General features: G+C 38.5%; 1 protein-coding gene across 1 annotated transcript in view; it reads left to right on the top strand.

The window, feature by feature from the left end:
• CSMD1 (CUB and Sushi multiple domains 1) overlaps nt 1-16035 on the top strand; it is a 2598423-nt gene that overhangs the window by 2186979 nt on the left and 395409 nt on the right. Inside the window, exon 31 of the mRNA XM_072634370.1 lies at nt 15164-15280. Coding sequence (XP_072490471.1) covers nt 15164-15280 — 117 coding nt within the window. The remainder of the gene's footprint in view (nt 1-15163; nt 15281-16035) is intronic.

Raw genomic sequence — 16035 nt, 5'->3', positions numbered from 1 at the left:
TCACCAACGGCCATACGGTCCCTTGGCGATCCTCTGCCTCCCACTTTACTGGGTGCATTGTCTCTAAGGTATTTTGGCACCCTCCTACTCCCCACACTGGTCTCTGGCTTTCTTTAAGCTTCCAGTGCCGGGGTACTGAGCGACCGCTAAGGCAGGTCCTATCCGCTCCAGTATCAAGGAGGCCAGTCATGGGAATTCCATTGAGCCAGATTGTACACTCAGGTCTATTCTGTCCTATTTCCTTTAGTAACTGGATTTGAACTGAGTGCTTTAAGGGAAGGGCAATAGCTATGGGAAGCTGATTGTCTATATGAGCTGGCTCGGCTACCACATTGGAGCATGGAAGTGCTGTGGTGCCGGTGGGATAAACTCCTGTATATATAACTACGGGTGCATGAGAGGGGTTCTGTAATATCAGGGATTCCTCCTGTATGGGGTCTCTCAGGGGAATCATAGTAAACTGATGAGCTGCAAGCTGGCATTTCTCTAAGCTGTAAAGGTGTTGCATTCCTTCCTCTGGCCCCATAATCTCCTGTATTCTCCCTCCAAGGGGCCGTCCCGATTCTCTGCCAAAGGGTACACTTTCGGGGCCCTCGAGGGGCCCCTCACCCCGTTTCCTGACTTCCTACATTGTCTAGCTAGGTGACCTGGCTTTCCACATGAAAAACAAGGGTCCTGGCCCCTCCCTGTACTTATTTCTTTCCTACACTCTTTCTTAAGGTGTCCCGGTTTTCCGCAGTGAAAACATTTTTTCTCCAAAGAGATATTACTTAAGGCTGCAGCCAGGTACTTCCCTTGCACCTGTGCCAAGTAGACCTGACTTCCTACCCTGTCACATCTTTGTATCATTTCTTCAACAGATGCATTCTTTGGCAGTCCCAGCATTGCCTTTTTGCAGTCATGATGACAATTCTGCCACAGCAATGTCTTTAACACTATCTCTGTCCCTTGATTCTCCTGTCCCATGTCTCGACCTACTGCCTCCTGCAGCCTGGCCACAAAATTAGTAAATGGCTCAGTGTTTCCCTGCGTAATCCTAGTCATGGGAAACTCTCTCTCTTTCTTAGAGGCTATAACCTTCCAGGCAGCAATAGCCATTCCGGCAATCAAGACATAATCGGCGGCCGAGTACTGTAATTGATTTCCTGTAGCCTCAAACTGCCCTGTTCCTGTAAATTGCTGATAAGCCTGGGGGGCCTAAACCCCCAGCCCACTGGTAGTGGTCTTTACCCTCTGAGAAAATTCTGATACCCAAATCACATTCTGCCCAGGGGTAAGGCAGGCTCTAGCTAAGCTCTTCCAGTCATTAGGAGTCAGAACGAACTGACCACTGAGAGTCTCAAGCAGGGCTATGACAAAGGGTGAATTAGGGCCGTGCTTGGTACAAGCCTCTTTAAGAGTCGCTACTCTCTTCCACTCTATGGGTATGTGGCTCCTCCGAACCCCACCGGGGACACTGGGGTCCGCTATTTCTAGCACAGGAAATGTCCCTACGTCTTCTCCATTCTCTATAGCCTTTCGTATTCCCTTTTCCAAACTGGACTGTGGCCCTGGACTGTCTTACCAATGGAGCATGCTATAAGGAGGCGCAGAGGGAAGACACGGCGTATGCTCCCCTGCTTCGCCTTTCCCATCAGCTAGATGGAGCTCCGAATCTATTTTTTCTCTACACTCCTTAACTTTCTGCTTACCAGGGTTCTCCCCTCCCCTCTCTCCGCTTCCACTCTCATTCCAATCCCGCCCTGGCCTCTCTGGCCCTTCCAAAAGGCTCTTAATTACACCGTATATCAGGAAATCTAAATCCTCCAGCTCCCCGGGGCATAGTTGCTCATAAGCGGTCATTTGCTCTCCGACCGCTCCCCATCATTCTCTTGATATTCCTGTCTGCTCAAGCCAAGGAGAAACTTTCCAAATCCTTTTACAAAATTCTCGGAGGTCGTTTAACTCTATAGTGACCCCCGCCTCCCTGCATTCCCTGTAAAGTATCTCAGCCCAGACCTCCTGTTCCTCTGGCTTTATTACTGGCAATTGATTCCCCATCCCTGCCCTTTTCCCATGGGTGTGGGAAGCTACTCTCACTCTTTCTCTCCTTCCGAATCTAGGATTCGGGACTCGCGTCTTTCACAGCCCCTTCCGGGTGTTCCCAAAGCACCCAGGATATCTGCGCTCCCAGTCCCTGTTCAGGCGCCAACTGCCAGGCCTAGAGGCCTGAGGGCTACCCGAGTCTTCCCTTACCTCTATCGGAGGTCTTTGGTTGGCCAAACCAGATGCTCAAATGAGAGAAAGGACATTCCAGAGTCGAACAAGGGTTGAGCTTTATTTCAGGGTCTAGTTACAAGTGCAGGGGAATTCTTCCTTAGGAGGGAGCGAAGAATCTCCCAAGGAGGCAAAGATCTTACAATAAGAGATTGGAAGTAGAAGTATAAGCGGGGAGAGAGGGGGAGGGAAGAGAGGAGAGAGGAAAAGCGGAGCCTTGTTGTCCTGTCCGCTCTGCGCCCCTCCCGCCAAGCGAACTTTCAGGCTTTCCTAATCCTACTTAAACTCTTCAGCAGCATAGTTTGCATCTGAATACCGTGCTGTTAGATAACAATAGTGTGCCCAGATCTGGGACAATCTTGAGGGCGGGGAGAGCTCTCTCCCATCACGTTTCTCACGGGAAGAGGCGGAAATACACGAGATAGCTCGGTTCACCTCGATTCCCAGTCGTTTCCTGGGGGGGGCCTCATGAGAACTCTAAGATTTAGAAGTTCCCACCTTTACCCGCCCGAGACTGTCCACATGGAATTGAGCTTCCATCCCCAGCAGTTTCCTTCCCTATATCTCTTGATTAGATCTATTTCTGCTTTTGTTTTGTCTGAAATTAGGATTGCTACCCCTTCTTTTATTATATCAGCTGAAGCATAATATATTCTGCTCCAACCTTTTACCTTTACCTTGTGTGTATCTCCTTGTTTCAAATGTGTTACTTGTAAACAACATATTGTTGGATTACAGTTTTTAATTCATTCTGCTCTCTGCCTCTGTTTTTGGGATGAACTCTCCATTCACATTCACAATTATGATTACCATCTGTGTCTTTCTCTCCATCTTATTCCCCCTACCCCCATTTATACTTTTAGTTCTCCCTTCTCCCTTCCTCTCCACAATGGAGTTTTAATTTTTGACTACTGCCTCCCTCAGTCTTCCCTCCCTTCTATTAGCAACCCTCCCTTTTATTCTTCTTTTATCTTTCTACTTCTTCCCTTCCTTTTAACTTCCCCTCTCTCTTTCTTTTTACCTCCTACTGCCCATAGGGCAAGTTAGATTTCTGTACTTAACTGAGTTTGTGGTTCCCTCCTTGAACCAAATCAGATGAGAATAAATCTCAAACAGTCCTCATCTACCTCCCCTTTTTCCCTTTACTATAATATGCCTTTGTGCATGTTCTTGTACCATATTGTATCATTTTCTGCCTCTTCCTTTTCATATCTCCCATTACAATCCCTTTGCACCCTTAAATTATATTTATCATCAAATCAGTTAATTTATACCCACTCCCTCTATCTACGTGTATCCCTTTTAAATATCATAATAAATATACAATTCTCAAGATTAACAAGTATCATCTTTCCTTATAGGGTTGGAAACAGTTTGCCCATATTGAATAGCAAGTTTTTTCTACCCTTGTTTACCGTTTTTATTCCTCTCTTGAGTTTTGTATTTGAAGATCAGATTTTCTAACAAGCTCTGGCCTTGTCATAAGGAAGGTCTGGAACTCCCTTATTTCATTGAATGTGTATCTCCTTGCCTGAAATATTAAACTCAATTTTCTGGGGTAATTGATCCTTGGTTTTAGTCCAAGCTCCTTTGTGTTATGGAATATCATATTCCAATCCCTCTGATCTTTTAATGTAGAAGTTGCAAGGTCCTGTATGATTCTGATTGTAGTTCTTCAATATTTGAATTGTTTTTTAGTAGCTGCTTGTAGTATTTTCTCTTTATCTTGATAGTTCTGGAATTTGGCAACAGTATTCCTTAGCTTTTCCATTTGTCATCTCTTTCAGGAAGTGATTGGTGGATTCTTTCTTTGACAATTTTGCCTTCTAAAACTAGGACCTCAGAGTAGTTTTCCTTGATAATTTCTTGGAAGATATAGTCCAGGATTTTTTTTCATCATGGCTTTCTTGTAGACCAATAATTCTTAGATTTTCTGTCCTAGATCTATTTTCCAGGTCAGTTGTTTTTCCAATGAGATATTCCATATTTTCTTCTGTTTTTTCATTCATTAGATTCTGTTTGACTGATTCTTGATGTTTCATAGAGTCATGAGCTTCTACTTGTCCAATTCTGATTTTTAATAGGTTGTTTTCTTCAGTTAATTTTTGCATCTCCTTTTCCATTTGTCCAATTGTTCTTTTTAATGAGTTTTTTCCTCCAGTTAGGTTTTGTACTTCCTTTTCTATTTGTTCAATTTTCCTTTTTAATGAGCTGTTTTCTTCAGTGAATTCTTTTTTTCATATTTTAAAAATCATCAGCCAGTTTCTCTTCTACCTCTCTAATCTGACTTTTAAAATCTTTCTTGAACTCTTCCAAGAATGCTCTTTTGGCATACAACCAATTCATATTCCCTTCTAAAGTTTCATATGGAAGTACAGTCTCAATGATGACTTCTTCTGTATTTATGTTTTGGACTTTGTCCTCATAATAAGATTCTGTGGTCTTTTCTGCTTTGCTTCTTGCAAAGCATATTAATCCATGATCCATGATCACTGCCTTTTTCTTGTCTTTCAAAGTGGAGCTCTGCTTCTGGGGCACAAGGAGCTCTGTCCCAAAGTTCTTGTGCTGAGAACTTGAGACTTTGCCTGTTATGGCCTCTTTTCAACTAGAAACTAGAATGCTGAAGCTTCCCTGATGCTGAGATGGCAGGTGTGCCAAGGCAGAGGCCAGGTGAAGTCTTTCTGAGTTTCCCCAAACTTACCCTGGAGCTAACTGTGTGAGGTGTGGGGGAGATGTGTTCTGGCCACAGCAGTTCTCCTCTTCTGAGCTACAGCACAGGCAGGCTCAGCAGTTGGTGAACCCCTGTCTGTTCTAGTGTCTTCCCAATTCCCCTGGCTGTGCTAAGGCATGCCTGAGGTCCTGGTGTTGGTTCTTAGCCCCCTGGGGCCCAGGATCTCCTGCTGGTTTGCTAAGGTGGGGCTGTCTAGGACAGCTCTGGTCCTGCACTGGTCCCCTTCAGTCATAGTGAGAGAGTCTCTCCTTAATGATTTTCCTAGTTTCTCGAGGTAAGAGACTCTTTCCCCCTCGGCTGATCCGACTATGTTAGGATTTTTCCTGGAGAAATATTCTCTGGGTTTTTCAAGGTCAACAAGGGGAGAGTACAAGCACTTACAGATCACTCCACCATCTTCATCCCTTCTCATTTTTCAAGTACTTGTTCTTCATCAAATCTGAAGTATATCTCCTATTTTCTGCAATCTTTCAAATACTACAGATAATGGCTCATCCACTTTTGCAAGTCATTTCAGTTCCTAAGGATATAGTTGCCTGGCACCTATGTGGCATAGTAGATAGAGGGTTGGGCTTAGAGTCAGGAACACAGGACTTCAAATCCAACCTCAAATACTTACTAGGTGACCCTGGGCAAATCCCTTAACCTTGCTTCAGTTTCCTCAACTATAAAATGAGCTGGTGAAGAAAATGGAAAACCACTCCAGTATCTTTGCCAAGAAAACCCCACATCATGTCATGAACAGTTTGACACAACTGAAGCAAACAACCACAAAATTATATAATTCATTTGGGCCATATGAAATCAGGGGTTCTCATTCATTATCTCATTTCTCCTATCAGCACCCTGTTAGACATTTTTATTTTGTTATTTACAGTGTAGAGGTCATTCTCCTTTTCAGAGAAAAACAGAAACAAAGTAAGAAAGGAGAACATCTGTTTTCTCCTTATTGTCATTTGTCATTGCCTGATCTACATCAAGCAGTCTTATCCCATCTTTGATACTCTTTTTTCTACAAATATTGCTTCAAAATTCCCTTTTTTCAAATTTTCCTTTGTTTCTGTTATGAGCTTATGATTTTTGTGAGTTTTAATGGTTCCCAACACAGTTTTTATAGCATTTTGACCTATTTTTATATTTGGATCTCTGCTTTCATTTTCCATAAAGTTATTTTAATAATAAGGATTAACATTTTTATGGCACTTTAAGATTTGCCAAGCACTTTAAATGTTATCTCATTTGATCCTGACAACAAGCCTGCAAGATAGGTGCTATTAGTATACCTATTTTATAGATGAGGAAACTGGAACACAGAGAGGGTAAATGATGTCCCAGGGTCCCACATGTCATAAGTATTTAAGATAAAATTCAACCGCAGGTCTTCCTGACTACAAGTTCCAGACTTTACCCACAGCACCATGTAACTGTCTATGGGAAATACATTGTTTGCAAAAATTTCCTCTGTTTCACATCAGTCTCTAGACATCTCCCATTTTTTTCCTCACCAAAACTATATCTGCTTATATTTTCAGAATTTCATTCTTGAGTGTTTCCTGACCTACCCAGCAATTGGATTATATCTACCTTTCCCCTGAACCCTTTATAATCTGTTTTTCCCAAACCTAGTGTGCATGTCAGAATATGTATAGCCTTAACTCCTTTTTATTACACAATCTAGGAAGGAGTGCTCACTTTCAGGATTTCAATCATTTCCACCTTAATTTCAAGTTCCTTCCTGTTAGTGAGACTCAAATAACTATGAATTTCTATTTTTTGAAGGATAAAATGATTATGAATGAATGAATAAAGCATTTATTGAGTGCTTACTTTCTACAAAGCATGTAGTGTTAGATACAAATAGAAATGTAAGCCAGTCCCTACTCTGAAGGAGCTGACATGCTAATGGGAGAACCAATACATATGCGGGTTGCAGCTGCAAATTAAATTGAAGAGTCACATGGTTTTTAGGGTGCAACTGCAAAGCAGATATTATCATCTCCTTTTTAAAGTGATTTCCAGTCATAAAATAATATCACTTTCTGATACTGAGCCATTTGACAGTGTCAAGGTCTTTGGTGGCAGGAATTAATTGAGGCAAAAGGAGAGTTCTGATACAGGAATAACTGAAGGTTCCTACCACTATTGTGTCATGCCTCTGTGTGAATTTTGTTTTGGTTTCCCAAATCCTTCATGTATTTCATTTTTATGTCCCAGTGATTTCCACTAAAATCTGATGACAAAACCTATTTCTTTTTCCATTGATCTTCTCCCAGATTTTCTTCTCATTTCCTTCCTCTAGTTCTTGAATTTCTTCACAAGTGTATCATTTTAATACAGTGCTACAGCCCTCTCCTCACAAATACACCCCTTTCCTAAGTCTGTTTCTTTACAATAAGTTATATCCAAGCAGAGCCATATTCCAGTCAAGGGTCTTCTCTTTTAAATATTTGGAATAAAGACTATGAGACCATATTTTAACCCGAGTTAGAACCTCTGACTCCTATGGTTTCTAAAATCTCAATATTTGTATACAGGTATATTCAAGGCAGCAGGTTTTTGTTACTGGCTACTTGCTTGGATTTTGTTTCTTCTTTCTTGGATAGAAAATAAAAAGTATAAGACATATAAGTATAAGATAGAAGTGGATGGTTGGACAACAATTATTTTGAAAACTATGTGGGGATTTTAGTGAATTTCTAGCCCAATAAAGGCCTACAGTGTGGCTCTACAGCCCCAAAAAACTAATGTGATCTTGAGCGACATTAAAAGGAGCAAAACTTCTAAGAATAGAGAGATAAGAGTCCCACTGTACTCTGTCTTCTTCAGATCTTTTATGGAGTAAATGTTTTTGAAGAAGCAATTGGTAAAGCACTCTAGTATCTTTGCCAAAAAACCAAACCAAAACAAAACAAAACCAATGGGTTACAAAGAGTTGGACACAACTGGAAGGATTGAAGAAATACCACCACCATGATTTAAGGACATTAATAAGCTGAATTGGATAGTATTCAAAAGGGGTAAACCATGATGATGAAGTGACTTGAGTCCATGCCGTATGGCCTGTGGGTGGATGGAGAGGGGGGAGTATGCATATGATATCTGTCTTCAAGTATTTGAAGGAAGGATGTCATTTGATGGAGATTTTAGACTGTTGAACCCCAGAGTGCAGAACCAGGAGCAATGGACAGCAATTGCAAAGAGGCAAAATTAGGTTGCACATCAGAACAGCTTTCTAATAAGTAGGGCTGTCAAAAGCGGAATGTCCTGCTTTGAGAGAAGATGGGTTTCCTCCTCCTTAGAAATTTTTAGACAGAAGCAGGATGACCACTATATTGTACTGAATATTTATTTTGTTTATAGATTTAACTAAATGGGTACTATGGTCCCTTCTAAGTTTGAAATTCTATAAATTTAAGGGTGTTTCAAATGGTTTTGTTCTATGTTCATTGTACCTACTCTCTATGTTATCTGACTTGATGTATATAGGTAGGCAATTTTCTCCTTCCTCCATACATTTTTTAGTTTAAAGGCCTTATGATTAGCTTTGTAAGAGAATCAGTAATTATAATCTCAGCAGCTTTTATTTGGTATACTATGTCTCTGGACAGGAATCTGTCATATATTTTAAGCCAAGTTGCAGAAATCCAAATCCCATTTTTGACCATACCAAATTTTCCATTCTACTGTTCCAACTTAACCTGATATCTCTGATGTTTTTGTTTTTTCTCTTTTAATATGTAGTCATATCCAACTCTTTGTGATCTCATTTGGGAGAAGGGTCTTGCCGAAAATATGGGAGTCATTCACCATGTTCTTCTCCAGCTCATTTTACAGATGAGCAACTGAGGCAAACAAGGTTAAGTGACTTTCCAAGGATCACACAGTTACTAAGTGTCTTATATCAGATTTGAACTCATGAAGATGAGTCTTCCTGATTCCAAGCCCAGTGTTTTATCCACTGTACCATTTAGTTGCCCTGACATAATCTAGAAAAACCTATAAAAAGACAACATGGTACATTAGAAAGAAAAGTGAATATGGACTCAGAATATCTGGACTCAAATACTAACTTTGTTGCAGCCTATGTGACCTCAAGCAAGTCACTTAATCTCTTTGGTTCTCAGTATTGTTATCTTTAATACGAAGAGGAAGGAGAAAATGATCCTTAAGGTCCCTTCTAGTCCTAAGTTTATTATCTTGTATTTGAAACATTTCTTTTTTTCCCCCTCCTATCAAAATTTTCCAGTCAATGTATATAGTCTCCCTAGGACTCCATGATTTGCTTTCCATAGCTCCAGCTAGCTTCTGCTAAACTGTGTTAATAAAGTCACAGCAGTATAACCTATGTGTTACATAACAAAAAATAAAATAAAATAGTCTTCTGCTGGAAATTTCAAATCAAAGACACTGAATGTTTCTGGTTTCTTATAACACTAACCACTTCAATAGTGCTGTTCCTATTACATGGGAATTCTTTAAATGGAACAAAATTTTCATAAGCATATTTTGGTATTTTGCAACTCCACCCAATATATACAGTGTTTATGGTTCTTCACCAATTGTATTGAATACAGTATACGCTTACTGCCTCTGATGGCCAGTGAAAAAGAATTACAATTAATTTATAATTCCTCCTCAAATATTCTCTCCTGCATGTTACAAATGGCAAACTTTTGACCACCATCTCCCTCAATCTGCCCTCCTTTCTATTCTCCCCTTCTCTTTTCTTTCACCTTTCCCATCCTATTGCCTATAGGGTAAGTTAGATTTCTCTACCTATGTTATTAAATCCTTGAGCCAAATCAAATGAGAGTAAAGTTCAAACAATGCTCATCTCCTTCCCTCCTTTCCCTCTACTGTAGTAGGTCTTTGTGCTTTTTCACATGTTGTAATTTACCCTTTTCTGCCTCCTCCTTTCCTCTTCTCTCAATATAATCTCTTTCCCCTACTTAATTTGATTTTATATCATCACAGTTCTCAAGAGTTGTATCATCATCTCATGTAGGGATGTAAACAGTTGGCCTTATTGAATAACATGTTTGAATTTTTTCTGTTTTTTTCCTTTCCTGTTTACATTTTTATGCCTGTTTTTAGTTTTGTATTTGAAGATAAAATTTTCCTTTGAGCTCTAGTCTTTTCGTAAGAAAAGTCTGTAAGTTCCCTATTTCATTGAATGGCCATCTCCTCCCCTTAAAAATTGTGCTCAACTTTGCTGGTAGTTGATCCTTGATTGTAAGACAGCTACTCTGTCTTGCAGAATACCATATTCCAAGTCCCCTAATCTTTTAAAGTAGCATCTTCAAGGTCCTGCATGATCCTGCCTCTGGTTCCATGATATTTGAATTGTTTCTTCCTGACTGCTTCTAGTATTTTCTCCTTGACCTAATAATTCTAGAAGTTGGCCACAATATTTCTTAGCATTTTCAATATATGATCTCTTTCACAAAGCAACTGGTATATTCTTTTGATGACTATTTTACCCTCTTGTTCAAGGACTTCAGGGCAGTTTTCATTGACGATTTCTTGAAAGATGCTGTCCAGGCTTTTTTTTTCTTTTTGATCATGGCTTTCAGGAAGACCAGTAATTCTTAAATTATCTCTCCAGGTCAGTTATTTTTCCAAAGAGATATTTTACATTTTCTTACATTATTTTCATCCTTTCAATTTTGTTTGACTGATTCTTGATGTCTCATAGAGTCATTAGCTTCCATTTCCCCAATTCTAATTTTTAACAAATTGTTTTCTTCACTTAGCTTTCATACCTCCTTTTTCCATTTGGCCAATTCTACTTTTCTTCAGTGTACTTTTCTTCCATTTTGTCAATTGTATTTTTAAAGGAAGTGTTCCATTTTTCTTCTACCTCTCTTATTTGACTTTTAAAAGCTTTCTTTAGATATTCCAAGAAGGATTTTTGGGCTTTAGACCAGTTCATATTCCTCTGTGAGATATCAGATATGGTATTGAGAATGTTATCCCCTCCTGAATTTGTGTTTTGATCTTCCCTGTTCACCAAAATACTTCTCTATGATCGCTGTTTTTCCTTATTGCTTTTCGCTCATGTTGATTGCCTTTTTTCTGGCTTTTAAAATTGATCTCTGCTTCTGGGGCAAAGAAAGTACTCTCCTAGGCTTCTGGTGCTGGGGACTAGGGTCCTGGTTACTGTTTTTTGTTTTTTGCTTTTTTTTTTTTTTGTGCTGGGGCCTCAGGTGCTGGTAGCTAGAGGCTGGTAGCTTACCTGGTACTGCGCTGGAGTTGGTGGTGGTGGCTGATGTGTGCCTGGTGCTGACTCTTGCCTATTTCATCACCCTCGGGCTCAGGATTTCCCTCTGGTTTGCTGATGTGGTTTGCTTAGACACCTGGTCCTGTACTGATCTTCCTTAGCCACAGCAAGAGGAACCTTTCCCTGAATTCCCTTAGCCTCCTGAGCTAAAAGACTGCTGCATCTCACCTTTCTGTTGGCTCCACTATTTGAGGATATTTCCTAGGGCAGTATTTTCTGGGTTTTTCAAGGTCAATAAGGGAATTGAGGGTGACTTACTGTTTCTTTACCATCTTGGCTCCAGGAAGTCAAAATAAGTGACTTTCATACATTCTATCTGTGGGCTGATAGCTCAAGAGCAGCTACTGTTACTGCCACCACTGATAATGCTGCCATTCAATCACTCTTAAGGCCTGCTTCTGATTTACTGGGACAATGGCTGTATCTACACATCTTATGCTGTACCATGCTTCTCTCTCACCCAGTTCTGACAGAACCCTCCCACTGACATTCTAAGTTGTCTCTGGCGTCTGTGGGCTGTGAAATCTGGAAACTGCCACTACTGCCAGTGATTCAGTCCCCTAGGGTCAACCCCTGCTTTCCTGGGGCCACTATAGGCTGTGCTAGAATGCCCTCCTCTCTCAGCAACTGACTTTTCCTGTCAACCTTCCAGGGTGTCATCGGCTAGAAATGTGCATCACTCTGTCTCTTTGTGGGTTCTGCCACTCTAGAATTTGTTCAGAGTCACTTTTTAAAGTTATTTGGAAGGGTTGGGGGAGAGCTCAGAGGAGTCCCTACTTTCATTCTGCCATCATGGCTCTGCCTCCCTACAAATGGCAAATTTTAAGTGTAACAGTGTTCATGAATTAGCCAGTTTTTATATTGGGGTTAGGAAAAAGAAACTATAGCTCCCTAAATGATATTATACATATGAGTGTATACACACACACACACACACACACACACACACACACACACATTATACATATAATTACTACAGTAGATAGTAATTTGACTTTTGTTATAATTTGAACAGCAACTGAACTGAAGTTTATAGTTGTAATAACTAGAGAAAGGTCAAGTTACTCAGTGTTCTTGAAAGCTATATACTTTTTTTTTTTTACATATGCTTTGTCAGAGTTTTTTAAAGTGAAAATATTTGTTTTCTAGACTTTAAGGGGAGTTTTCACACATCATGTCTTCTTAATTTCTGAACACGTGAAAAATGTCAGAAAAGCCTGTATAGGAAGTGCCTTGAAGATTTTCATATGAAATAAAGTGTCAACCAAAATGAATGTATATTGTCACCAATATCAAGTTGATTTGGAGTTTACCATTTATGCTATTATGTCATACATTTAAAAATCCCTTAAATGAAGCTCCTTGGAGAAGACTTATCTTTGTGAGTTCATATCTGGCCTCAGATACCGATTAACTTTATAACCCTGGGAAAGTCAGTTAACATTGCTTACCTAAGTTTCCTCATCTGTGAAATGAGTTGGAGAAGAAAATGGCAAACCATTCTAGGATTTCTGCCAAGAAAACCCCTTATAGGGTCACAGAGAGTCAGACACAAATGAAAAAATGACAACAACACATAATGACTGGAGCTCCATTGTTCCCAAGTATAGCACAGTTAAATTATGTATATATATATATATATATATATATACATACATACATATATATGTGGGTATACATATATATTTAACTGTACCATCTGTAACATATTTATTTATTCATTCATTCATTTAACTGTGCTTAGCTTAGAGACAATGGTGTTCCATTTAAACTGTTTTTAAATTCTCAGCATGATAACATAAATGGTTTACTCCATATCAGCTGCTTTGTATTTGTGGCAATAAGCATTCATGATGGAGAAAGAGAGAGACAGAGACAGAGAAAAGGAGAGAGCCCTATAATTAGGTTTAGAGGCTAAGGAAATCATATGCTAGTGGAGTATTATAAGTGAAAGTTGGACATACGGGTAACGTTAAGTAGAATGACTATATGTTTAAGTTAATGTTTTAATCTGTCATAAAACATCTATTTAATTTATTCAAAAACTTGGCTATATTGATATTGGAGATCATGACTGAATAAAGACCATTTTCAAGTGGAAATACAGAATTTTTTTTTCCTTTTTTCTTCTAACTTTAACTGCATTCAAGTCATTTATACAAATACCTTTAAATTGTATCCAATTAAAACTGTCCAGTTTTATCTTCTGTGATCCCCTCTATTACCTACTTAGTGACAAACTTCTTCCTTTATCCATAGATATGAAAGGTAAATTCTTCCTTCTAATTTTTTTTAATAATGTCTGTCTCCTATTATGTCTAAATCATGTATCTACTTATCATATGGATTGAGATGTTGGTCTACATTTCATGTCTGTCAAATTGCTTTCCAGTTTTCTCAATTTTTTTTTCAAAATAATGAGTCCTTCCATCTCTCAGTGGAGATTTTGGGTATATCAAATACTATGCCACTGTGTTAATTTCCTTTAGTTTATTGTTTATCTAGTCTGTTTCATTAATTGACCTCTCTATGTTTTAGCTAATATGAAATTGTTTTAATGATTAATTTTATGGTATAATTTGAGATTTGGTACTAATATAACTTCTCCTTTCTTCTGCTAAAATCAGTTGCCTGAAATAGAAAACAAATTGAGGCACAAAGCTTCTAAGTAATGATTTAAAACTAAAGGTCGACAGATTACCTTTAAGTCAGCTCAAGTAATTCCTCAATAATTAGTGACAAAAGAGTGATTTACAGAGATTATTTTTATAAAAAAAAAAGAGGAATTAAAAAAAAAACTACAGCAAACTTGTTTTGAGTATAATTCAATTGGACAAGGCAGGTCATCTGATGAGTTCACTTTCTCTTAGACTTCCTTAACCCAAATTCATCCTGTGTCTATCAACCTGTCTGTCAAAGTGAAATTGCCTTAGGAATCTCTGCCCTGCACCTGTAGTATTTTGTAACTAGAAAGTTAGGTAAACTTTCTAGTTTACCTAAAGAGGAATGGAATTTGAACTAAGACTGGTAAAGAGGAACTTGTGGTTTGGAGGTATCAGTCACCACCACCCCAAACCCATCCTCCGGGTGCCCAAATGGGAAATCCAACCTTAGAAGACGATGCTATTAAACTTGTACTTAATCTCTAGCTGAAGAAAAAAGAACGGGGGAGTTTATCCTCTAAGACTAGAAAGAGGAACTTAACTTTTCATCAACTCCCCTTTTCCTAGCTGCCAGAAAGCAAATTAGCCTTTAAAAAGAGTGTTATAAACCTATAATTATTTTATTCCTATGCTTATTCCCTCAATTTCTTTCTTGTATTGTTGTATCTAACATTTGATGGAGTGTGTTAAATATTAGTGGTGATAATGGAATGCTTCATTTACCTCTTATCATTCTAGAAAGGCCTTAATTTTTCCCCATTATATATAATATTTGCTCTTGGTTTTAGAGAGATATTATTTATTCCTATGTTCCTTAGTGTATTTTAACAGAAATTCAAAAAAGTGAACAAAATTAGATTTTTTCAAGTTTTTTGGATCTATTTGCATAATCATGTGTTTTTCTTTATTTGAATATGACTAATATTATTAATTGGCTAATTATATTTATAGTCTTCCTTATGTTGAACCAATTATTTCTGGTATAAACACAATGGCTTGGATAGTATACACTATTTCTAATATGTTGTAGGCTATTTGGAAATATTTTACTTAACTTTTAAAAATTATTGTTGATTCTCTTATCTTGATGAATGGGACACTCTTGCCATATCTAGAGATTTTACTCTTGTCTATTACTTACTGTACAGGCATTCAAAGGGAAACTGAGATGCTATATCTTAGAGTTATAGAAAGATGAAAGGCATATAATGTCTTGATTAATTCTACTTTCAGCTCCCTGTGGAGGACAGTACACTGGATCAGAAGGAGTAGTTTTGTCACCAAATTACCCACACAATTACACAGCTGGTCAGATGTGCCACTATTCAATAACTGTACCAAAGGAATTTGGTAAGAAATTCCTTTTATATGCTTTAAAAATTCAGAGTTATCTCTTTTTGTGTTAACTTGCCTTACTTTATACAAACAGATGCCTCAACTCGTGAACAAACACTTCTCCCAGAGGAACTTGAATTGTATCCACTATAGTACATAGATGACAAATGTGAAAATAAAAATGAAAAGTCACCTCTGTGTTTCTGAAACAATCTATTTACTTGCCTCTAACTTTCCCCAGAGGATACTCTCTTTATACATTGGTTTAGAATACATAGCAATGGTATGTAGGGGAGTGGATATTACAGGTGAAACAATCTTAGGTTAATTTATTTCCACTTTTAGAAGTAGAAAGATTAATTCTTCTTTGCTATTTTTCTTGATTGTCCTCTTTACATTCAGATTCATCTGTTGGGGAAGGGTGACATGGAGAAAAGATATCTAGACAATAATAATAACAACAGGTACAATAGCAAGCATTTGTATATCAATTTAAGTTTTATAAAGCACTTTATGTACATTATCTCACTTGATCTATAACAGACATTTATTAAACATCTACTATGTACCGGTCACTATGCTAAGTTCTTTACAAATATATCTTATTTTATTCTCACCACAACCCTGGAAGGTAGATGTTATTATTATCTCAGCTGTACAGATAAAGAAACAGGCCATCAGGGTCCAGGGCCATCTATCTATTTAATAAGTGTCTGAGGATACATTTGAACTCAGATCTCCCTGACTTCAAGTCCAGAGGTCTATCCACT

This window comes from Notamacropus eugenii, chromosome 1, assembly GCF_028372415.1.
Source record: "Notamacropus eugenii isolate mMacEug1 chromosome 1, mMacEug1.pri_v2, whole genome shotgun sequence".
In the NCBI taxonomy this organism is placed as follows: domain Eukaryota; kingdom Metazoa; phylum Chordata; class Mammalia; order Diprotodontia; family Macropodidae; genus Notamacropus; species Notamacropus eugenii.
The sequence above is the reverse complement of the archived record's forward strand: the minus strand, read 5'-3'. Positions and strand labels throughout refer to the sequence as shown.